The 26,367-nt window shown below is 36.4% G+C and overlaps 2 protein-coding genes across 3 annotated transcripts; one reads left to right on the forward strand and one right to left on the reverse strand.

Annotated features, from left to right (window-relative positions):
• Nucleotides 1-332: 332 nt before the first annotated feature.
• angptl5 (angiopoietin like 5) lies at nt 333-7,661 on the reverse strand. The gene is made up of 9 exons (XM_088639037.1): nt 7,598-7,661; nt 5,883-6,057; nt 4,324-4,501; nt 4,081-4,184; nt 3,325-3,418; nt 2,638-2,738; nt 1,841-1,961; nt 1,119-1,304; nt 333-731 (listed from the first exon to the last, which is right to left on the reverse strand). Exons 2-9 carry the CDS (start codon nt 5,955-5,957, stop codon nt 412-414), a joined length of 1,179 nt encoding a protein of 392 aa, XP_088495163.1. The 5' UTR covers nt 5,958-6,057; nt 7,598-7,661; the 3' UTR covers nt 333-411.
• cep126 (centrosomal protein 126) lies at nt 6,369-26,367 on the forward strand. Of its 2 annotated transcripts, none has more exons than XM_088639035.1 (12): nt 6,369-7,693; nt 8,842-8,961; nt 11,394-11,539; nt 12,133-12,244; nt 12,938-13,136; nt 16,318-18,448; nt 19,703-19,858; nt 20,547-20,671; nt 21,926-21,989; nt 22,994-23,203; nt 24,319-24,383; nt 25,352-26,367. In XM_088639035.1, exons 1-12 carry the CDS (start codon nt 7,665-7,667, stop codon nt 25,451-25,453), a joined length of 3,459 nt encoding a protein of 1,152 aa, XP_088495161.1. In that variant the 5' UTR covers nt 6,369-7,664; the 3' UTR covers nt 25,454-26,367. The 2 variants fall into 2 exon arrangements, with proteins under 2 accessions (XP_088495161.1, XP_088495162.1); XM_088639036.1 differs by having other exon boundaries at nt 20,550-20,671.

Here is a 26,367-nt window from a genome sequence, read left to right on the forward strand (position 1 = left end):
ATTCATTGATTTTTAATTTAATAAAATACGTGTTCATTTTTAGTATTTGTCATCAGCTCTCTCTAGCCCACTGTTCTAGCAGAAAGGAATCTTACTTCCTCACCTTTGGAATATCCTGCCATATGACCAAACTTCAAAGACACCGCTGTTTTAAAAGTCTGGTCTAAAAACCAGAACATCATAGACCCTGTAATTTCACCTGATGAGAAAAAAAATCCCAAAATACAAAGACAGTTCCTACTACTGCTATCATACTGTATTTTCAAACCCTGTCATAGGCTAAAACGTTTTTTTTTAGCTTTAACTTTGCCATTAAACAGAAACTGGCCAACTTGAGGAAGATTATTTTTATTTGTTTACTGATTTCCCTTTGGGATTGCAATCAAGTCAGCAGCTGACCGTAACTCAGAATTATTTGAAGAAGGGACTGTAGACTCTCTTAATTTTCATGGTTACAGATTTGATGTTGACTGGGACTCCATTGAGAGTCCATGTGTCCCAGTGGATATGGGGCTGCATGGCACGCTCCATATCCGGGGCACCGCCATTGAGATTGGCCATTCCACACTGGTTAAACCACCAGCCTGTACCGTTGTTTCTGGCACTGCAGCTCTCCACGGCTTGGCCATCAAAGACGCAGAAGGGATGGCAGCTGTCGTTGTCAACATCCGACGTGCTGAACGGCATCGAGTTCTGGTTCTCCTCCTGGCGGTATCCTCGAAACGCATCTCCTGGAGGGGAAAAAAATGACAACAGTCTTGTGGATTGTATTCGGGATGAGATAACACAACTAAAGAAAAATAAAGCAACTTCTATAGTATTGTAACGCACACGGCCATCAGGGTGTGTAAGAGCCGGCTTACCAGAGCGGTGACGTCACCGCCCTTCCCTGTGATAGCAGGACCACAGCCCCACGGCTGTGGAGAGATCTCTCTTTGGCTCACCGGGCTGGGTCCCTGCTGAGTGACGCGGGAGTCCCGGGTCCGAGCCCCCGACGGTGGGGGGCCGACCTAATGCGGCAAGGGCGCCTGCCTAAACCCCCGTTGCGATACAGTATATACAGCAATAAAGAAAAAGAAAATGTGCAAATCGTGAGTAAAGAACAGTGTTCCCCTCACCTGCACTCCCTGCATATCGGCCCAGGTGGATCTTGAAAAACCTGGTTTCGTCTTCTATCCAGAAGTTGTCGTACGAGGCGTAGGAGGAAGTGTCGTCATCGGAGACGAGGGCCACGTGCAGCTGGAAGTTTGTGTTCTTTTGGTTCACGATGTGGTAGACCTTGCGAAGGCCCAGCCAGTGCTCTCCTACACAGAGACACGATCACCTTCTAGCTAGTTTCCTGTAACATTAGCACGTTTTTTCAATCCAGCTATTTTGTCATGGATTCTTTCAGCCTGATCTGCGGGCTTCAGTTCGGAAAATGAATCTGTACATCGCTATGTTTATGTCACGGATGTCGGAAGGGCATGCCGTGGAGTGAAAAGGAGAGCAGTAGAGACCCTATGCACAGCGGTAAAAGGGGCAACACAAGGGTTAGCCCAGGTTCAGGGGGTCAGACAATGCCAGAAAGAAACCTATGCCCTCAGGCCATGGACAGGAGCGACCTGCTGCTAGGTGGGTCTCAGGACATCCGTACCCTCAGTGCTGAGCCAGGAGCAGAGCAGACACAGGAAGTAAATGCGCTACACACCAGAAAGACATGAATAATGACAGGGAACTAAGAACTGAACAGAAGTAGAGCGCCCTCTAGGTGTAAAGGGCGTGACGGTTTAAATCTAATTTATGTAATCTTATTCTACAGCATGCTATGACTACTGTCACTTTAGTTATTATGTTTTACCAGGTAGGTGCCCAAATCCATCCATATACTCTGACCATTCTCTTTTGAAGTCAATGAGGCCATCTGATCTCCTCTGAATTACAGTCCATCCACCACCCATATAATCCATTTCACAGAACACCTGCAGTTAAAAAATAGCTTTAGTTATTTTTAGTTTTCTTCCAAACGCCTAATATTTAAAACCAGATGTTTGACAGGCCTGCCTAAAATTGAATGAACAGTTTTAAAGAACATCACTGGTTATTGAGACAGAAGTATAAGGTCTGATTTTGACTTCAGTAAGAATGATACAGCTTGTTGTTCTGTACAAGGTGGGCTGCTGTGATAAGCTGAATCATTGTGAGATGGCTGAGGCTGTACAAAAGCAAATCTTATGTGTCCAAATATTCTTAAGAAAACAGAAACGGGTAGAAATGCACACTTATGTCCAACTACTCATTTAAGAGCTAACTTAAAATAATTGTTAACTTAGGGCTCTAACTTTTAAATAGAAAATAGATTAACATAATTTATGTCACATGGAAATAACCTGGAAGTGCATTTAAAACTAAGAATGGAAGGCACTTCATTACCCAAAGGATTGAGGGATTATAGAACAAACTTCCCAGCCGTGCTATTGAAGCCGATACCCTGGCTTCTTTCAAGAAACAACTGGATGAGATAATTGGATCAATTAACTACTAACAGCTTAAATGGGCTAGATGGCTCAAATGAATTTGTAACCAATAAACCAATACATTTTTGTTGTTTTTGTCTGTTTTGTCATTTTGTGTGTTTCAACATAGTTTATTTGTTACCTCAAATGGATAGTCAAGTCCTTCTGGCTGGATTATGTAAATACCACTTGGAGTTTTGGAAATGGACTGTACTGTATCTATAATATCACTGCAATCACGCCCTAGAAACAGTAATCAACATGAAAATATTAGCAGAATCAGACTGTAAATGACACAGAAAGATGTTTCCACCTGTGGGACAAAAAATAATCAACCAATCATTTAACTTTGTTTTCCACTTTAATAACATTTAGATTTGCCTCTCATACCATATATTTATTATATTCACTTTTTATTCTCTATTTAAGTTTATAATTTAATTAACAAAAACACTACACAAATTATCCCTTTAGGGATAATTTCTCATAAAAGATCGTTACAGTCATCTTCTTGAAATGTAGTATATACAGATAGATACAGTAAGTATATCATTTATACATACAGTATATACATTTATGGCTGGAGGCCCTGCGTGAGTCTCTTGGGAAAGCCAGTTTACACAATAATAACATACACAGTTCCATAGCTCACAACAATTATATCAATATTCCAACACAAATACAAATACCTTCTGGTACCAGTTTAGGAGTCGTAGTTACACTCATAGTCAAGAGCTTTGGCAATGATTTGGCTTTATACATCAGTGACCAGTGTAGAAAAGACAAAAAATTAGGCTTTAACATGAGTGAGGTAAATGTATGACCTTACCATGTGATTGTACTGGCTTATGTGGAAATGGCTCAATGTTGTTCTTTAAGACTTCTGTACTGAGCGTCAGAACTTTGTTCATCAGTTCCCTTACCTGTGAAAATAAAAGCAAAGTTCAAGGTGTATATAAAACTGATTGATTTAATCTTTATTGCCCCTAAGGCAATTCCTCTCAGGCATATCAAGAACTCATAAACACTTTACATGTTTATAATGATTATACAATAACAACAACAGTACAATGCCATAATGCAAAACAACATTTAACAACATCGCTCAATCAGAACTCTTCTCCTACCATAAGATGAAAAAAATAGGCAATTAACTTGTAGAGACTTGTTTTTCCCCCCCAAAAAAACAATAAATAAACATAATGAACATAAAACAAGAAGAAGAAGATCCCTACCAGAAAACACTATTCCACAATTGAATAATGTTTTAGGTATAAAGGAATTAAATGCTCTCTTAGTCTTTAGGGAATCATGTTCCTCCTCCTCCTAGAGCTCTAAATACAAAAGGTAAGAATGCTCTGAATAAAAATGTCAACATTTTGCTTTCTGTTTAAAAACTAGTTTTCGTTTTAGAACTAGAAAAGCTCAAAAAACACTCTCATATGTCACTAGTACCTTCTGAAATGGCAAAAGTCATTACATTTCCACGAAAATAGTCCAACTGTGTTTGGATTCTTTTGAGGCTGTTATCCATTCCTAACTGCCACACATCTCATGCAAGAAAATGTACATCGCTATAGCTTGCCTGGCTTGAAAGAAACTCCAGTGATTTCTGGTGATCCTCCATCATGCCTCTAATCATTTTCCTTGTGCTCCTCGTGTAGGAAACAAGAGAATGGTGTAAGTTTCCTTAAAAAGATAGATAAAACTGCATTAATTTGTGGTATCAATTCAGGGTATACGGGTCGTGGATATAAGCCAAACCCATTCCGTGTACACTTTACTTTTAAAAACAGAAAGTCAAGTCCACAGTCCTCAGTGTACGTACTGCACATCAGGTGTTTCTCCTCCTTCATGAGCTTTGCTGACATTTCACATTGCGTAAGGCAGGTCTCATGCCTGTTTTCTCTTGATGGCTTGGAGAGTCTGGGTTTCATGTTTTCACCATGGTATTTTCCCTTCGTCGTTGTAGACTGATTTATAGCTGAACTGCTTTCACTGATTTCCTGTTAGCAGACAAAGAAAACATTTTCAATCATGCCAAACTGATCGGGATCACATAGGCTTATGTTAAATCATCTGAACCAATGCATTTTATAAAGTTCTATAGTTACCCGCTAATCTAAAATGTAAACAAGTGAACTCTTTTTCTTATGTTTTTGATTAGCTAAATCTTCTGTACCTCCAAAAATAATGAACTGATGAAACACATTTTTCATTTTATTTCTTTTCATTTTGTTTCTAAGACATTAATAAAATATCAAAAGGTAGACTATTTTTTTTAGCCAGTGCATAAGTGGATTTAATATTTTTTTCAGCTTAACTTAATTCCTCATGTGAGCTGTATCTTTAAATATGTCTCTGGAAACACTGTTTTATATTTTTACTTTTTGCCTGCTGGCCAAGAATAAGTTTTTGCCAGGACCCAGGCAGGAATGCATTTTCTTGTATCCCCTAGTTTGTGTTTATCTTTTTATTATAGAACTGAATATCTCATTCCTCAAATAGCAAACAAGGAGAACTAATGTCACCCATAACACCATACTGACATTTTTTTTTATTTTGGTTTAAAGAATATACCCCATAAACCACAAGACCTCAATACTTGAATGGGGAAAACCCATTAGCATGGCACATTGGAAGCAGAAACAATCAATTTCTTCTCAGGAGATTAGCTTCAGTATTAAGGTAGATTCTTAATGGTGACATTGCATTAGAATTTCCTAATGTGTTTTGCATATAAATGATCATAGTTAATACTGTGGCAAATTCTTCCTAATTTTAAATCTAACAGATCACAAATATCTAACAATTATAGATGCAATAGACTACAGACTGGGCTGATATACCAAGAACAACTGTTATGTTTCTCCTCTTTACTCCAGGAGAATTTGAAGTTTGTTAAGGTTGGAATTAATTATCAAATGTTGAACAGAGACATGCAAGCTGTTTCCTGTTGCTCTATGTACAAAAATCCAATGAAACTTCAAAGGTTGCTTTCTGTTTAGAGTTAAGAGTGCATTTAATTAACGCTTAAATCATTAGAGGCAACCCTAAGTGTGAATGTGAATCTGTCCCTTCTATTCACTCATAATGTACGTCTTGAAGAATGAAAAAAAGTAAAAAGGGATTGAAAATATTTTACATCACAGATGTCTCCTTAAACATGTACAGTGGATGCATATATGTATGTATGTAGCTCATCTATGTAACCAAACAGTTCCATGCATCTTATGTTTTTTAAGAAATGCAAACTTTAAAACACATGAATACTGCACATACAACTCTGAAATTCAATTTAGAACTAAATTCAAGTGCTCTGGTTCAGTTTTTTTTTTCCGTACAGGAAATAATAGCAATTTTAAGATATCTAACAAAAATACATACCACAGAGTTGGTCGATGTTGTCTGGATGTCATGGAGAACAGATACAAACAAAACTGGGAAGAAAAGCCTTTTCATTTTCCTTTAGGAAGACGTTTTCTAATGTGCTGGTCGCTTTACTGAGTCTCATGAGTCCTCGGTACCACAGCTTCAGGAAATCAAGACGCTCTGCTGGCATCTGCACAACAGCAAAGAGCCAAAACAAATGACTTTCTCTCAACTGCTGAAAGCCTTCAGGACAGGATATGATTTGGGACTGTGTCAAATCAATTTAAATGTTGTGCACTGCTGTGTTCTTTTAGCTCTGTTTAGTTTTGTATTGCACAGGCATATCACAAAGCGAAATGCTAGACAAAAATGTTGAGCACTGTTTCTTAATTCAGATTTACCAAGAAATAAACAATAACATTTCTGCAAAATGCAACTTTAACCCTTTAACAGCTTCTTTGGAAAGCAGCACACGTTTGCTGTTATTTTCCTAAAAATAGAGTAAAAAATACAGTGTATATAAATTCCACAGTATTGAAGAAAGATTGCCTACAACCACTGGTATGTACAAGATGCTTATGGAATGTAATTCTGTGTCTGTAATGTGCATAGTATTTTGCAGTATGGTTCATCTGTTCACACTTGGAGCTCCACATAAATTCCTTGCCCTTCAGGTTTTATAGACAAAACCAGGGGGAGCACATTGTAAAGTGAGATTTTATGTACTCTGCATCTGCAAAGAATTACGTACAATATGTAACATACGGAAATATGTTTGCTAGACTAGTATGTTCATTGACTTAAGTTTTCATACAGTATTTACAAATCTGAAGTGTTAGCCTATTGGAAGACCACACACCCAACAGTAAATAACACGTTTCACTGAGTAGTGGCAAACAGGCTCAGTGAAGCAAAAGGCATAATATTGTGCCTTGGAAGGGATTTTAGAATAATTTTGAAATCAGAAAAAGATCGTAATTATTGAAAAGACATGAAATATTAGCTGACATCAGAAATTCAGAACAGTAGCACACATTTGCCGAAATGCAAAACATAAATTGTTATTCTTTCGGAGGAGCTCCGAATTAAAATGTCAGTTAAATTATTTGATCAAGCAAGTCTATGCCTTAGTTTTTTTGTACCCTAACCCTAAAACAGACGAGTACGCTGGTCATCATCAAGTGTGTAAAATCGACAAATTGTGTCCATGTTTATTGCAGTTATAATAAAGTAGTAGTAGGATAGGTAAACATAAATAATTATGTATAAGAATAAATTATTATTTATTAGAATAAATAATTATTATAAGAATTATAATTGCGATAACAGCTATAATCTGCCGGACTTCTCCTGCCGTCCGTCGTTTCCTCCTTTTCTCGGCCCCACTCTCAACCTGCGCCTAGTTTCCGTTGTCAAGGAAGCGGCGTCTCTGGTTGTCAACATGGCGGGGCTAATTAATCTAGAGGTTCAGCAGAGCAAAACTTTTACTTAGCTGGAAAACCCAGTCAAATTGTCAACGCTGAATTCGGAAATAAGAAAATAATGAGAAGCAACAGAAGATCATAACGAGCGCTTGACTACAATGGCACATCGCGCCGCAGTTTCAACGTTTTCGTTCACACACAAACTGTGGGTTTATTTTGGCGTGAAGCGGAGGACAGCCGGCTAGCGCAGTTCGGAATACAGGCTGGGATAATCCGTTTCTTAAAATACGTGTACGATCGCTGAACTTGGTTTGAATGAAGATTGTGACCAGTTTGGAGAACTCTTCAACGTCGTCCCATCCTGGGATTCAGGATGCACGTCCAGAGGGCCAGCTCCTATTCGTATCCTTAAATCGATGTCTGTTTAGTTATAAGTCTATTTCTTTTGCTAGAAGCTACCTCAAGATCCTAGCTCTAGAAATGTTTTTTTATGATATTGTTGTTGTTGTTGTTGTTGTTGTTGTTGTTGTTGTTGTTGTTGTTGTTGTTGTTGTTGTTATTAACCACCTTCAATTACTATTGGTGTAGGTACTGTATAGTCATTCATTAAAAGACCAAATATTTTCAGAAAGTGTGCTTCAAATTTGATAGACAGTCATCACAGAATATTCACTTACTGTATTACCCTTTTTTTCCTCATTTTGGACTAGCTAGCTAATTTATTTGTATTTTTCCTTATGAGTATCTTCACCTGCTATCGATGCCAGTATATAGATGCGTGTGTGTATGAGTCTATGTGTATCTGTCAAAGTCATATCACTTTGCAATCTGATCTGAGTATTTTGGCCTTTGGCTGACAGAGATCATTTAGAGGTAAGAGGTATAGCAACGACAATTAAGTTACAAAACAAGGAAAAATTGTTTAGATATATATACCTCTGTATACAGTATTGCTGCTTTTCATAGTGTCTTACATTTGTCTGCTCTGTTACCTCCTTTGCCATTATAGCGACCACCGTACTGCACTGTAAAAAGGGAGTGGCATAATTTGTGTGACCGCTGCACTTGGCAATCATAACACAACAAACAAGCAAGAAGAAAAGCCTTTCCCCAGCTTTGTGAATGGTTTTCAGTCACTTGATAGCATGGATGGATTCTTATCTTCAGTTTTTTCATAATTTAATGTAATGACCTTTGAAAACTCAGTTTTTCCTTATTTCCCCACCTAGTACTTAATTCAGATTGGATACTTTCTGAAATTGCAGTAATCCAACAAATGTTTTAGAAACTAGGTATTGCAGACTATTGTTTTCCTTGTGGTAAATAAAGATGGACCACTGGTAGTGTACTATTAACACAAAAGCTTCCCTTTTCAGCTCATTAAAGGCTGGCTCTTTGTGGGTTTTTATTTTTAACTTTTATGCTAGACCCTTCTTTGACAGGCCTATATTTTAATGTGCATTTCCTCCTGGACTACTGCACAACTGGTGAAGGCAAGATCTCCTTTTTACCCGCATGCCTTGAAACTCCTTAACGTTGTCTGATGTTAGAAATATAAAAACAGAGCTAGAACGGCCGTTGAAAGATGACTGTCAGGTTCTGGTTGAGGAACAGAAGGCATGCAGAGCTCGTGCTCGAAAATTCTCCTTGGAAACCAATCGACGTAGGAGGTATGTTTGGTCCTGTATGTTGTTTTTTCTTGTATTTCAAGAGGTTAAATTCAGTTGCAGTATCCACAAAAATATATAATTTATACTCATACAGAAAAGAAATGCTTTGCTATGATCTACTGGATTAAATAAAATATATATCATAACAAGAACTCAAAAACTGTGCACTACATACAGAGCTGATCAATCATGAGACCATTTCAGTATTAAACATACTGTCAAAATGAAGACATTAAAAAGTTAGTATTGTGTTTGACCTCCCTAAGCATTCAGACAATCTTGGCAGTGTTGACCTGAAAGTTGTGAATAGACTGTGCATGGGATGTTGCACCACATGCAGCCAGATGGTGAAGGTTGGCCAGTTGTGTTTTTTTCTATTGGTGGTTTGGGTGAATAATTCCCACAAGTGTTCTATGGGACTCAGATCAGGAGAAAAAGCTGGCTACTGTACACATTAACAAGTCCTTTCATGGACAGCGATGCCAACATCAGCCAGCAGTCCTCATTATTCAAACAAGACGCCTTCTTTGCATTAATTAAAGCATTTTTGTTAATTACTTTCTGAATGGCTATTGATACTAATTCTTAATCACTTTATTTTGTCAATTAATCCAATTCAGGTATCAAATACTGAGTACGTGGCATTTTTCCGAAATCACATGACTGTTTTCATTGTTTTTCAGCATACAGCATGTAGAAAACTTTTCGTAAAGTTGTACTAAAAAACATCTGTTAACAGAAAAGAGGCAACTTGAACAGAAATTGACAATCACATTTAATGTGTTTGCAGGAAGCACTGGAATTGTTAGTTTTTTTTTATTATAGCACTAAAGATAAGCATTAATATCACATAAACATATAAGAAAAAAGTATGGGGATTTTCGCACGAATCCCATAATGTTAAATTATGAGGCTGTACATTGCCACCAATCCAGCTGATGGTGTAGTTTTCCTATGCAGAACAGTTGTAGCAGTCAGTGAAAATGGTTTGAAGGAAAAAGGAGAGATCCTGTTATTCAATACTTCACTTGCCAGCAGGATTTCGTCTGCTGAAATTAGATTTCTTAATTGGTAACGGTAATGCAATTTATAAGAGCCAAGATTAGATTGGCTAGACTGAAGTGTTCTGCTTAAAATGAGTTCATCCCAAGGTAAAGCACAAATCTCAGACAATTAATAACCTACTAAATCTCAGCATTTTAGCAGCTCCTGGAAAGAGATTAAAATAAAATGTTCTGTATGTAATGATAGTAGACTAAATACTACAAACCGATTACTTTCAGAAGACATGTATGAAGTATTTTTGTGCAGCTTCTAAGAATAGATTCAAATTGCTATCTTTGTCGTAGTTGCAGTTTAGTATTTACTTTCATTCTATACTGAACTTGGACATCGGTTTAACCCCTTTGTCTTTGTTAGAATGCTGTCAGGTTGGAAATTTAAGTTTATTTGTAATTAGAAAAAAACTATTAATTACATCAGCCTTAATACAGTATACTGCAAAGATCCTGTATTAATATACAGTAGGATCTCTGGTGTCATAGACACTTAACTGCTGGAGTTCGTCTACTGAGTTGCATTTGTCACCAAAACAAATATGGTCTTTTATTTTTTTATCTCAATATTGTGTTGAAAGAAGCAATAGTCATAATATTTCATTACAATACAGTGATCGAAATACATTTCCATCCCAATTTATAATTTTTGTTACAAATCTCTAACCCAGATTATTCTGTAATATCTTAATGGTACTGTACAGAATATATAGTTGAAATGTTAAAACTGATAGTCAACACATTGACGACCATTTAAATAGTATTATGTTATTTATTTTATATCCAATTATGTATTACCAATTTGTTTGTATTGCTGTTTTCAATAAGGCAGTTGAGATCGATACATTTTTAGTATAAGAAACTTTTATTAGTTATTTTAATGGCTTGAACAAAGCCTCTAAAGATTATCCATCCAGGCTGAATACTTTGGAACCTTATGTGATCAGCCTTACTATCACCTGTATGTTCAAAGAACCTGTCCTGTGTCTGGCTTCTAAAACGTGGCTATGAGTAGTGAGTTTGAATAATTAATGAGGATGCGGAAAAGTTTTTGCATTTTAAGAACAAGACAAGATTCAGGTATGATAAGTAAATTTGCACCTTAGAATGTAAGATTAAATGATTCTGTTTGTACTAAGGTAGACTGTACTGAAGTTTAAGATTCGTTTGAAGATCTTTCTTAAGCAAACTTAGCATTCTGTACCTCAGGATGTTAATTTATTGAATTTGCATGATTGTTTTAATTTAATTAACATAATTATTTCATGTATTCTCATTGTAAGTAGTTCAGTTTCTCCTTGGTTTCGCTAATTTCTTCTTGTCCTGCTTGTTAATTGTACCTTGATGACAGTATATACCTTTTACATTTTCCTGCAGAGCTCTGGAGGAGAAACGCAGGGAAGAGGACATCAGGGAGCAGAAACTGAGGGAGGACATACTTCAGCAGCGCAAACAGAAAGTGCAGGAGGCAACCGAGAGGTTTCAGAGAGCTCATCTCCCCCCCTCACAAAGAAATAGACAAGGTGGGAAAACATAGACCTGATCTGCAGTTAAATTACCTAAATGTCCACGCTGTTTGGAGCTAACCATACTGAATACAGCACTTGCTCATTTCTGATGTTATCAGAATAGAGTGTTAGTATTGCCACAGTACAGAATAGGATTTTAGCTATGGCCGTATTGCTAGTATTGAAACCATTGTCACTTCTTCAGTATTAAGTGGTTCTCTGATTTGTGCCACTGGGACGTTCTTCTCACACTGGAGCATTTTGCCATCAATTTGTCTTTTTACCAACTGTTAGTGCCCAACTGAGAATGCTTTTCATCCTTAGCTGACAAGAGAATTGCTGTCAAGCTCTCCAGGATCTTACGCTATTATGAAAAAAAAAAACGTTGTTTTAAACATGTTCAAATCTCTGGAGGTATTTTTCCTGCAAGTCTAAATGCACTTGTAAAACTCAGGAGAGGAACAAATCCAGTTCTGGAAGATTGCAGTCCAACGAGGGATATTCTTATGTGAAATGCTCCTTGAACAGTTAAGAAATGTAAGAAAATAAAATACTTTACTTTGCACGTGAAGTTTTTTAAGGCAGAAGTTTTTTTTTTCTTTTTTTAGTTTACAGAAATCCAACCCCTCGATTAGAAGAAGCTTTGAATCAAATTCAACCCTCTTTCAGTTCTTCAGCCCTCAATTCTTCGCTCTACTCCAGAAGCCCTATCAGCAACAGGTATAAAAAGCTGCCACAGTTTAGTTTTTGGATAGCTAATTGTACACAAGCACTTAAGAGAATCCCCCCAAAAATGTAAAACTTTGGACCTGCACTGTTTATTTTTCCAAGTATATTTGTTATTTGAATACATTCCAAATTTTTAAGACTGTGATTTTTTTTAATGGAAGCCTAAGTATTGTAATTATGATACAGTAAAATGATAGTAATTTCTGATAATCATAATATATTCACCTCAGTAAATTGGGAATTGCAGTTATAGTTAGTGTCCACAAGATGGATTGTAAATTATTATTTTAAAAGACAAACAGGAGCCAACAGATGGCACTGTTGAATTTAGAGGTTTTCACAATTTCTTTGAGTCTTTTATTGAATTTTTCTTCCTAAAGAGTTAAGGAAGCAAAAGCTTTGCTCTTGTGAAGTTTTACCACCCACTTCAAATGAATTTTAATAGCCACTTTCATTTGTTTCATGAGGAGTAATTTGTTATACCTTATTCTTTCAAGGCAGATGAAGCTATTTAAGACAGGATGATTTTATTTTATATGATCAAAATCAAACAATGCTTTCACATTTCCAAAACTGCAGATATTTTAGGTATGTCCTTGAGTCACATTTTAGTGCTAATATTGTTTAACTATAACACGACAGGTGTGCAAAAGCAGACCTCCTAATATAACACTGTTTCTACAGGACCTACACATCCTCTCCAAGTTCTTCAGCAAGTTCCACTGCCTCTCATTACCAGAAGCAGTTGTCTGCCACAGTAGCCTATGCCAAATTGATGCAGGAGAAGAGTGGCACTAATCTCAAGAGCAGCCAGATGCTCTTTCAGAATGAACTTCTGGAGACACAGCGCCTTCTGGAGGAGAGAAAGATGAATAGCCTGCAGGTAGGACTTCTCACACAAACATATCCTGGTCTTTCTGTCACACACTATCCTGTGTCAGTAATGTAATACCCGAGTTTGAGTGGAGAGTCGCTTAATTTTAAAAACGGTGTTACCACCAACGTTTTTAACCACTCTTTACATCAAATAATAACTTCAGACTGTGGAAAGTTTGTGTGGGTGTGTACGGCATGAATTCTCACAATCACAAGATGCGGGATCCTGTGTATCTTTTTGTAGTTTTTACTCTGATGTTTATTTAAACTGACTTTTAGCCTTTAATTTAATGTCACTTAAATAAATAGCCGATTATGTACATTACACACCAGCTAATTGGCTTCTTTTCTGTAGTAAACATTTCTAAAATCTATGTTGCCCAAAGTTGACATGTTTCTTTGAGCCAGTGCTGTATTTCTTCAAGGATACATTTATGTCTTACTTAGTGAAGGGTGCCAGCTTACTGTCATTCGTAAAGAAAACAAACTAAACACCACTTCTCCCCCTGGCTGGGCCCCACTTCGTTCACTTTTGAATTTGAACTGAAGAAGGTGCTAAGCAGAACTTGTAGAAATACATTTTTGTGTGTTATGCTTTTACTTCCACCACTAGAAACATCAAAGGTGCAAGTAAACCTTATTTAACAGGTCTCTTCTCAAAGAAACAACCTTATAGGTTGCTGTATTGCATGCAGAGTAATGAAAATAAAAAGTGCTGATCTTTTTGGACACTGTGGATGAAGAAAAAGGGAAATGAGTGTTGAAACTATGCTTACTCGGTTAATGTCACCTCTTTATTACATGTCCTTGGGAACGTTGAAACAGCGCATTCTAGTAGTTAAAACAGTTCAATACTGAGAGGCACTGATTGTAAATGCCAGATCAGTTTGACATTGATACTTATTTAAGTCTCTGACAAAAGGCCTGAGCTCCAGAATTTGAATCTGTATTTGTTCTTTTCCTTATGTGAATAAAATATGTCTAACATTCTAAACAATATTACCTTGCACTATCAGGTAATGAAACGAATAAGTGCAGGTGCCAATATAGATAAATATAGATACATTTCTTTACAAAAAGTCTTACCTTCTGGAGCCTTTTAATATGCTTTAATCACAATAGCCATTGTTTGCCGTTTTCTGGATGCATATTGCTCCTATTTCACAACAAACATCTGGTAATAGCACACTCTCAATTACACAGACTAAGCTAGTGCCTTTAACCAAGCACAGTCAGTCTTTTTCTTAACTTTGTGTATAGAGTTAAAAGCTTGTTAGGAAAGAATTTCATTTCAGAAAAAGTCAGTCTGTAATTTTAGCCCATAGCTCCACCTGCCAGGACCTGCTGAAGGATTAGTACTGCAAACACAGGTCCCTTTCACATGAGACTCCAGTCATGAAATGCTTTGGGGAGTTTATCTTTTGATTTGGGAGACAGATGCCTCTAAGTGATTATTCCAGTGTAACCAGTATGTTCCGAGAACTTGGATTTTGTATAATGGAGTACAGTTCTACTTTGTCGCCTATACCTGTCATGGTCCAGCACTTAATCCCCTTTAAATACTCAAGAATTATAATCTCACTGAAATGCGTCTTCCTTTTTAAAAGCAAGGTAATAGAAAAACCGGATTAGATAAAGAGGATGTCAAAGGAGTAAGTCCATCCAGAAATAAATACATTTTGTTTTAGCATAAGTGGACTACACTAAAACACTCTGAAGTACTGTAGTTACTCAAAAAAATATAGGATCATAAATTTCAGTCACCAAGAGCCTTAAAGTAGCGGTGAGTTCGATTGGTCTTTTTGGCTTTGCAGGAGTACTGTATAAGCTGCACAAGTTAAACATTAGTGTTTTCTTTGTTATGCAATTCTGAATGATAAACATCATCGAAACGTTAAGAATAAAATACATATCCCACAGCCTAATGGACATGATGGTTTAAAAACCTGTATTTTCCTAAATGTTTTCCAAAAGAGAATGAAGAGAAATATGCAATTAAAATCACATTTGTATTTTATTTTCCTCTGTAACTGTAAGACTGGTTTACATATCTTCATATTTTTAGAATTGTCTAAAATATGATCAGTGTCTATGGACAAGCACTGTGGCAATTATTGAACACATTGAAAGTCTATTTTTCCCCATGTGACAATCGATAAAAAACTATGTTGTTCTGAGAGTAACTTCCAAAAAGCTTAAAGTTGTGCAGGAAAAATGTGCTCCATGCATAATCATTTTCCCTTGCTACCAAATTTCAAACATTTAAAAAATATAATTTATTAGAAACATATGGTGGAGTGTGATGCACATTTGTCGCAAAATAAGTGCAACCTGTATCTTCTGGAATTTTTTTAATTGAATATATCCCTTTTGAAAATATCACAGAAGACCAGTTGTAAATCCCTTTAGAGGCAAATAAATATTTGATGTGGATAATCCTATAACATTCAACTTAAAGGTGTATCTTCTTAAGATTTTAAGATGCCAGAGATCAGTTTTAAAGCTGATTCTAACTAAGATTAACTGTGCTACCTGCTGCTGGAGCTTAGCTATTGTAATGCCTCAGAGAAGCACAGTTTGTCCTTGTAGATTTTTTTAAGAGATACTCTTTATTTTACTGGGTTCTTAATTTAAAAGGGTCATTATGTTTTCTGAGCTGTTACAGTACAGCTAAATTAATCTCATGTATAAAGCCTGCTAAAATGACTTTAGCTGGTTAAAATGTTTTAGCGGTGATAAACACAAAGGAAATAGATCACCTTATGAGTGAAATATCCGTTCGTACATCATAACATAGTTATCCTGTTTACTACTTTTACTTTGTATTTTCTGTGTATTTTAACTTTTTCTTCTTTAAATTGGAAAAAATAGTTATTTAAGTTTAGTAAGTCTTGCCAATGAAAAAACAGTTCTTTGTTGTATATAATCTATTTTTCTTCTTTTGTCAAACATCCTGCATGTTTCAAAATGCAGAACCATTTTTGATTTTTGTGGTTTTCCTTTTGTTATGTTTTGGCAAGAGTGCTCCTCAAAAGAAAACCTAAAATAAGCATCCTACATCAGCTTTTTGCGACTCACTTTTCTTAAGGAGCATGAAGTTGTTAGAAGGAATTGAAATGAACATTGAGCTGAAATGTTTTGGCCAAATTATGTTCTTTGTAAGTGTATAAAACTATGTTTCATTTTAGGATTTTGAAGAAGAAGTTAGACAGCTGGATCGTTCAGAAAGCTTGTCAAGCCTGGACAGTTTAGAGAATGAACAGTCCGATCAAATCCCTAGAGCTGGTAAAAAAAATGTTACCTATTCTTCAGCACATGAGTTTGTACCCAGGAACTGCACTCAACCTCAGTCGCAGAGGAAGCACTTTAATGGCACATGTCCTGCTGCTAAAATAAACTTCCTTAAAGCTGAGAAGATTAGCCATGATCCGTGGAACCAAGACAGTATGATGTATACAAATTCTCAGACACATGTAATGTCAAAAAGAACTGAGGAATTGAGCACTAAGTATCTGAACAACACACAGCAAGCAATAACAGTGCAGTACACAAATGAGGCATATTTTGAGGGTGAAAAAGAAGCTAATGTAAATGCAGCCACATTGAGTAGCCAGAATACATTAACTGAGAATAAAAATGTGGATACTTCATCTAATGAGACTAGCCGTGATAAAACTCATGATGATTTTAGTGACAATTGTCCTAAAGTTATACCATCTAAAGCATGGAGCACTCCTGATCCTACACCAAAGGAAATACAGTTTTCCACTCAAGAGGATGAATCTAGGCAACAAGTGAAAAATCCAGCAGATAGGTATTCAAATCAGCCATTGGCAACTCAGATTGTTTTACCTACTAACCAGATTAGTGGCGAAGAACATTTGAGCAATAAGTCTGCATCTCCTGGTACTTTACTAAAAATTCTAAACAAGAGTTGTACAGAACCAGATTGCCTTGATGTGAGCCTGACTGAAAATCCTAAATGCAGCCATTGTGCAAGGACTAATCAAATCGACCCAATTTATTCCAAGAATTACAATGATAAAAGCGAAAATTGTGAAAGTGAAAAATCCATTAATGTAGAATCGTCAAATCACGTAACAGACTCTCACAGGACTAAAAGTAGTATTTCCAAAACTCCCTTAACTCCTGGGGAAGAGAGACAAAAACTTTCAGACGCAAAACTATCAGACCCACCATCTACTTCTGTTGGTGGAACAAAGGGCATTAACGTTGTTAAAGGGATATTAAAAAAAGAATCAAAATACGCATCAGGTCATGCCAGCTCTGCGCTTTCTTCCAGCAGTGTCCATTTTACAAAACAGGTGGCAAAGTCTATCAGGGATAGCGTGGAATTGACAAAGCTGAAAGACAAAGATCTAGATAACAGTAAGACTAAAAAGAAGCTGCGGTGGTTTGATGAGATTGGCTTGAATGAATCTGATGAGGTAAACAAGCAAAACCAAGCAAGGAGCAAATTATTTCATCAATCAACAGTTAAAAATAATATAAAAGATATTTCAACAGAACGTCAAGAGAGCCAGTTCCGGGTTTCTGCTACGCCAAGTGCCCCAGGGGCTTCCAAGACAGCCCAGACTACACAGGTCACAACCCCCTTGGTTTCTACTGGCTATCACTTCACGAAACAAGCTTGGGCGGACTTCGAGCACCAGGACAGTAAGCTGCAGGAACAAGGTATGAAGTCACAATTGGCAAATGCCTGTCAACGCAAAGGAAGGCCAAGGGTCCCTAGGAGAGTGCGATCTGCTAAAGCTCGATTGGGCACTGCTCCCAGCAAGACTAGAAGGGGTACCATAATCAGACCACAGTCTGCAAGTGAAGCTAATCATGTTTTGAAATCCCAGGGGAAAATGATTAAACCCAGCCCTCCTCCCAGACCCATATTTCCTCAAGGCAGGCAAGTTCAGAGTGCGAGCAGCAATGAGGAGACAGTTGGGCGTCCAACAAGGAATCTTTATAACGACACTCAAACTTTCAGCAAGGGAAGCATGCCAGTGGAACAGGCTTCATACAAAGACATTCCAGATGGCTGTGCTCTGCCTCAGGGCAGTTCCTTCAGCACAGCTAGTGTCACGTTCACACCATTCCCACCCTCCTACACCTTATCCTCCTGCGAGACTGTCACGAAGGCCACTTATACTGTCAACAGTATCCTGGGCGGAGACCGACAAGAGGCCTTGACCACTAGACGAGGTCCTGTCTACGGAGAGAATGGTCTGCGTCTGGACCATACCCCCACTGATGAGGAGATCTTGCAACTGTGGCACGGAGTTCGCAGTGCATTGGCGACCAAGGATGGTAATATATATACAGATTTACCTTCAACCTCAAGTTAATTAATTTGTCTGTTTGGTACTTGTTGTTGAAGATTATGTCATGAATTATAAGATGAAGGTTGTTTTAGCAGGATGTATTGTATGTCTGTTTTTCCATTATTTTTGTCCCCATTTTCCATTGATGTGTTAGAGTTAAAATAATCCATGTTGGCCTCCTGTGGAGGAGTGGCTCAACTGTTATGGATTGGTCAGATCCACGGTCAGATCCAAGCCGAGGTCATCTCACTAGCCAGCATTGACATGGATTCTCCAAGCTATGGTGACAATTGGCTGAGCACACTGAAGGTAGAGTAGGATAGCAAGCATGCAGTGCTGTCACTGAAAGGTCTGCCTCTCCTCCTGGTTGGCACTGACCCTCCAGTACAGGGCGGTTGTTCCTGTGACATGTTTGAGCTAGGTGGTTCAAAGCAGTTTACACTCCTTCATTGTCCGATCTGTGCCATCTGTGCCAACTCTGAGCTGAGGTGTTAAAAACAATTAGGTAGTCCAAATCACGTGGGTGAACTAAAAGAAGATTCTGAATTTATAACGTAAGCGAATAATCTGAATAAAATGTTAAAGTAAGGAAAGTACTCATGTACAAAGTCTGTAGAACCCAAGATCCTGCAGAATTACCCTTTTTCGTTTCATTAAAACTCTTAATTATTCACTTTTTTTACCATAATAAGATTATAAAAAACATGAAACTAAAATGCAAAAAAAAAAGATTAAGGAGTTATGTTTTTTAAAGTTAATTATTATTGCTAGAGAAGAAGATTCGTCATTGAAGAACCAAGTGACCCGAAAATAGCATAAGCTGTACCAGATGTAATATTTCGCTTAACTAAAACAAAATTACTTTTACTAAGTAAATAAGTGTTGTATTTGGCAGTTCCATTTTTGCTACTATAGTTTGGGTATTCACTGAGACTCTTTTAAATGTTTAAAAAGTTTCTGAGGCTTTATCTATAGCCATTGCTTTCATTGCTTCTGTGTTCCAGTCACTGTTAAATTCTAACCTGCTGCATTATAAAGGGGTTATTATTTTGGAGAAACTGACCCTTTTTACTAAGAAGTATGTATTTCCTTTGGGATACCTACATATTTTTTTATCTGGGAATAGGTATTTGGGGAAAACGACTTTGTTTCATATATGTTTGACAAAAATCTGGCAACTGAATTAAATCCAAAACAGATTAAATTCTTAAAATATTTTTCTTCTTTTTTATGGACCTAGGTGACTCCCGAAACATTTCTACTCACAATGGTCTGTTGTCTGTTGTGCCTCAAGCCCGTGCCAATTTGTCCCATGTTACCATAGACGGTGGTAGTTTGATCGGTGGTGTCAAATCACTCAGTAGAATGGGTGGATTTTTTGCTTCACCTTCGAATGGTAAGGCTTCTCAATTGGACTTTATTGGTGGTTCATTTTCATTTCCAAATCTGCTGGGGCCAAAGAAGCTAAGAAGCTCATTAAAAAGCTGTACAGTTCAGAGAATAAAAATATTTTGAAAAAAAAGAAAAATAGTCACTGAGTATTATTAAAATGACCGAATTCTTCACTTCACTGGCCTTCAAATAAAATGTCTCCTTTGCTGTCTTTGCCCCATCTGAGGAGGGCCTTTGGCTATGACTAAAACAGTATTCACATGGTCAGTCTTTCTCATTACAATAGATGTCTACTTATTTTTATGTTACATATACTGTTGTCACAAAGCAGCTGACCACAGTTCAGTTTTAACAGCTTAATTTTAGGTAAAGCTTTAAAAGAGTAGTGAAACTTTCTTAAAATGTTTGCTTACACTGACTTCGAAAAAGCTTTTTACTAGGAAATTAAATATTACAGAAATCATCCTGTTTCACAGGGTGCTCTTTTCTGAGATAATTATGATGAGCCAAACACTGTCAGAAATTGTTACAGGATTCACATGCTTATAGAATGCATGTTCTTATACTCTTTGCTGTTCACGTAACCTGATTTTAAGTCTGCATACTTTTCACTGAGCTTTTAGTGTTCTATGTCAGCTCAAACCATTCTGAAGTTGGATTTCATCATATCCTAACATTGTCTCTTCTTAAAGCAGCCTTCAATGTGGCAAGGAGGAAACAGATCCTGGACAGTAATGGAGCAAAGCACAGGGCTCTTTTGGAACAGAGGAGACAGGCTACAGACTCTGTATCCAGGAAACCTGTGATTGCATCAGAGGTACACACCCATTCAAATCTTTTTCCCTGGAAGCGAATGAAAAGATACCCATAACACAATTAGACTTTCTCTGCTCAATGATAAATTCTCTATTTAGAACAGAATACTTGTTTTAATTGAATGTCACAGTATATGTTTTTGTGTTTCAGTGTCTGGTTATTTTATACTTACACTTTTTATTCATGATGGACAGGTTTATGCAGGGAAATTAAATGGTTTAGTTTCAGCAGTAGTTTAATATGATGTCAGATTAGCAAGATTTAGATGTCAAGAGCAAGTTCAAGCATAAATACTCTACTGTTATCATGGTGTTACACCTGCAAATAGCAGAAAAGTATTGTGCACTCAGTAGTTTTCCAATGAAATACAGGCTATATGAATGAAGCTTGCATAAGTTGGTTAAAGTACAACAGAGCATGTTTCATATCACATCTGTGAAAAACAGTACAGTTGTGAGTCAGGCACTAAATTCTAGGAGAGACTCTTTTTCTACATGAAATTCTCTCTTTAAAGCTATCTCTGCTAAACTTACCATTACCTATCCCTTGACTGTTGGTTGTGTTTTTTTGTTAAAAATATTGTTTTGCCTATGGTATTTCAAGAAATGCTGTGTTTGTTTACATTTTAACACAAAAGGCGATGCAAAATAAAATCCACAAAGAAGCATTAACATGACACAGCACTGAAGATAAAAAGAAAATCATATCTCAAAAGTGTTTTTTAATTAATACACAAACATTTTGTTTTTTCATAGTGTAATTGAAAGATTCTTCTCATTTTCTTCTCCCATTTTTTTTAAATACTGATGAGTAATACTGCATGGAATACAACGTGGAACAAATTATGTATAAGTTGATTATTCACAGAAAAAAAAAGAATATTATCTGTCTTTTTGTAAGGCACACAATAGAATAGTCCTGGTTCAAATTACCTAGCATGAAACTGATAAATATAAACCAAATAGATTCTTCTTCACTTTGCTTATCTTAATGAACGGATTATCTTTACTTAATAGTTCCACAGTATATTTAGTTTTGTTTTGTGAATTCAAATCAAGTGTTTTTTTAATCAAATGTAGCAATGAAACCTTTGCATACATATGTCACATCCCTTGGTTGGAAGCTATACTAAAAAATAATTTGTTAGCTCTTTTTAACACTGTATACTTTGTGTTGCTTAATTTGCTAAACTTCACCGATTTCTCAGTTGCTAATAAACTGGATACCTGCTTCTTTAATTGTTTGTTTTGTTCAGGGCACTGTTCAGATCAGTCCATTGCCAAGTAAACCTGAACAAGCACAAATGCCCTCAGATGAAGGTAATTATGAATAGACACATATTATGCTTTATAATAATAAAAATAATATTCAGTGTAATAAGATAATTTGTCTGCCAACTATAGCTGTAACTAAAAATCTAATCTAATAAATTATACTGCTGAGTTTGTAAAATCACTGCACTTGAAAAGTGCACTTCACATTATGTGCACTTGAAAAAAAGTGTGTAAGAGCTCCTCATTCTCCTTTATGTGAGCAAAATCAATGAAAACCAACTGCATGTGTCATGTACAGTACATCTTTTTGGAATTTTGTTTATTTGGAGGTAAAATTGGAGGTAAAAAAATTTTAGGTAGCCTAAAAATGGGAGCTTGCCATCCTTTAGATTTCAGGGAGATATCATGGGTTTTCCTATCTATACTGTAGAAATTCATACTTGTGAGACAGTGATTATTTCAAACCATGATCTCACTTTTCAGAGTTGGCTTCACAGGTGGTATTTAAAGTAACTGGGAAACTGTATTAACCTGTGTTTTAGCTGTGTTTCATTACTTAGAATTTGATGTAAAGAATTATACTTGGAAATAGAACATTTAATGTACAAATACATCCTATTATGAGAAAAAAACCTAAGAAAAAATCCATTTAAAATTGAAAGTTAAAAACTGAAAACAATTCCACCTACTAATGTATAATATAATTTCTCAGCTACATTATACTAAAAGTATTTGATAATATTTAGGTGAAATGATATTACTGTTTCAAACTATAACAATGCAGAATGGATCATATGTAGCCCTTGTAATGTCACATGTTGTCTTTGGAAGATCATTGTAAGCAAAGTTTTCTCACAAGTGTACAGTGGCTAGGAGCTTGTATTGTGCTGAATATTTCTAATATTTGTTTGTCTGTAGCATAAATAGTGGATAAGCCCTGTTATAAAGTGTGCACTTAATTGCACTTAATGGGTGTCTGTAGGATTGTATATTCAGACTGTCTTTGTGTTTAATGTTTTCTAAAGTATCTTGTTCTGTGGTGTTGACAGTTTCTGAGAGTACGGCCCAGTTCCTCCTGGCAGAGAACCTGACTGAAACCTCAGCCTCTGACAGTGAGATCCTGAGAGCTATGGAAATGGTGCATTCGCAGAAACACACCTTCTTGCTGAACCGAGCCCAGCACCTTGGCCTCAGCGCTCTCTCTCTGGAAGAACAGAAACTGCTACATTCATTGGAGCACCTCAATCACAGACTGCTGCGTAAGACAGCTTTCACTCACCCACTGCAGCTAAGGGAACCATTGTCCTCAGCCATTTCTGTACATTTTACAAATAAAAAGCACAATTCTGGCAGATATGTTCTTGTTTTTATCCCAGACAATTCCCAATATGATGCTAGGAATTTACTGCAAGTGTCAGGTTTTGTTTCTGTTGGTTTAAATTAATTAATAAAAAAATATTTGACCACATCTGCAATGCATACCAGCATACCACCATTTGGTACTAATTTAGAAAACTATCTTATAGGTGTCTATATCTGTACTGTATTTCTGTCATAGTTGACCATTATTTCACTTACTGTCCTTATTTTTACTTTTTTCTACTAAATGAGGAGCTATTTTGTATGAAGTCTGGCATTATATAGTAAAATCTATATGATACAGTAAATATACAGTATTTAATCATGGAATCTTTTGAGTTGCCACTAACAGTCCTTTCTTAAAACAATAACTTTTTTTTTTTTACCTTTTAACCTTCTTAAAGAATATACCATGAAAAACAGTGAGTTGCACATTATTTCAGGATCATCAGATTCTAATGTTTGTTTATAAGAACACGTCTAACTTCATCAGTGCTGTAAAAACGTCCGGAATGCCAAACTTTTGACCTTTTGGCTTTTTGACTTGTTGCTTTGATTGTATTTATTGGGATATTGTTATCAAGATTGCCAAAAAAATATTTCTTGTCAAGCATTTAGTTACATAACTGTTGTTCGCCCGATGTGCACTTGTTCTGGTGTGATATGCTATCCACAAATGAGATTTACAGTTGAGCTGGAGTCTGTGAATGTTGCTAAAAATGAATGTTTAAAAACTAATGTTTTCAGGACTGGTGCATATTGGTTAGACAATATTTAAACTGAAATATTTAAAAATATATTTGTTATGACTTCTACTTCAAGAAGAATATGCCTGCATGATGCCAGCAATTACATTTCAAATGTATTTGCAAACTAGGTCTTCCCAAACTTCCCAGGTTGTTACCTACCAAGAGTTACAAAAATATTAAAAATTCATCTCCAAAGGGAAAATACATCACACATTCATGAAATTCAGACGTATTTTAACATTGTATCATTGCCTGATATTCTACAGATGTACAAGAAGCTGTTGGAGGGAATCCATCTGCTACAGGTGTTTTACAGATTTCTTCTCCTTTTGTGAGTATTCTTGTCATCTGGGTCTTGAGTAAGTACAATACAGCTTCCATAATCCAAACCATGGAATTTTATAAATGAGATTGTTACTGGTAAACTGTAGCATGTTTCAAAGGCTTACATCAAAATAACAAGAAATGCATAGCATATATATCTTAGACAGATACAAAAGTCTAATGTAAAGAATATTAGGTTGTTTTCAGATGATTTCTACAAACATCTATTGTTACCACTGCCTTTTAGATTTTACTGGTATATTCAATATTAGGAAAAAAGGGAAGGTTCAGATCTGACGTCACTCCTAACTATGTAACAAAAGGAACAACAGTTGATTTTTGTTTCTGTTTCAGTATGATGGAATGTGTTCTATTTATTAAAGCACTGTACAATTTAAATAGCAAATTTAAAAAATCAGTTTCAGTCAGACACATAGTCAGTTTCAGCCAGCATGTATACAGCACAAAATAGTTTATCAACAAAGGTAAATTGTATTAAAAGAAAAAAGCCTTAGATGCACAAATTGTGGTAATGAACCATTTGCTGTAAACATTAACATTGACCTTGTCAAAAATGAATTTCTATAAAGTTAAAAAGTGTTTTGTGTTGGTAAATTAATATTTAACTTTGTGCGAGAAACAGGGAACTTAGACATTAGGCTTGTGGCAGTCTCTGTTAAAAACAAAAACAAGTATCCTATTGGAACAAGTAATAGGCTTATTCCTTTTACTTGTTCCTTTGCTGACTACGCATGCTGACTCAGCTACCCACCTGAACTACTTCAAGTATCTTATTGAACTACTCCGAATATTAAACACTCATTTTCCCTGCAAAGGAACAAGTAATAAGTTTATTCCATTCTGAAAAGAGAAGAAAGAAAACGCAACGTTTTGAAACCTTTACTTGTTCCTATGCAGCCTATGCATGCTGACGCAGCTACCCACCTGAACTCATTTTCCCTTGTTGCTTTCCAGGGCCTGCATTCCCGACTGCTTGAGGCTTCTGCAGGGGGGGCTCAGCACAGGTACCGCAGTGCCTCTGCTGACAGTCGATCCCGTTCCCAGAGACGATTCTGACACCTCCTGTCCCACCCCTCACTGCAGCTTACCTCCAGTGGTCACCTCTTCTTTGAGTGTGCTGTCATGAATACCTGCATTAAGCACTTTACTTCGTTTATGCACCTCTTTCCGTTTGTAAATTATCTAGTAAGAAAATAAATGTTAAAATCTTACTTCTAGCAGATGCTGGAGTCTTTAAAATATTTTCATTTTCACTCAAATTGTACGAGTGTGAGGGTGTTACTGCTGTGTGTTACACAAAGTGTAGCATAAGCCCGGTTTTTCTTTTCATTGCATGAGGTGATATGGGAAACACGAAAAACAGTTTGAGGTCGAAGAAACTTTAGACCAAACCCAAACATAAATTCAATTAAGGTGTCGGTTCAATCGTAGTATCGTGGCATTCAAAGTAAGATCTGGCATAGCACATGAGTTTGTGAAGGAAGAGAAGTATCTTTCTTTGCTCAAAGCTCTTATTATTTCAAAACTCTAGCCAGGTCTTTTGATGATTGTATTGTGTGAAAACGTTTATCCTTATCAGCATGAAAAACAAATGAAAATGTATTGTACGCTATTTATGGGAGTGAAAACTTTCACACTTTAAAGTCAAATTAATGCTCGAGTGTCATGACTTTTTTGAATGCCACTAGTTTTCATTGATCTCTTTACAAAGAGGTTGTTTTTTAAAGGTAATCCAGTTATAGTGTGTGTGATATTAATTATAAGTGTGTATCATATAGAGTACAGTGCAGGAGTGATTATCAAGGTAGATTTCAGTCTGGTAGTTTATTTGTTTGTTAAATGTTGTTTGTTTTTTATATACTAATTAAAAAGAAAAGCATTTATATTTTTATATTTTTCAGAAAATCTATTTTGGGAAGTGTTTTAAAAGTTTTATATGTTAATTTTTTAACATTAAAATGTTAAATGTT

Source organism: Lepisosteus platostomus, chromosome 7 (genome assembly GCF_059453375.1).
Source record: "Lepisosteus platostomus isolate fLepPlt1 chromosome 7, fLepPlt1.hap1, whole genome shotgun sequence".
Classification (NCBI taxonomy): Eukaryota; Metazoa; Chordata; class Actinopteri; order Semionotiformes; family Lepisosteidae; genus Lepisosteus; species Lepisosteus platostomus.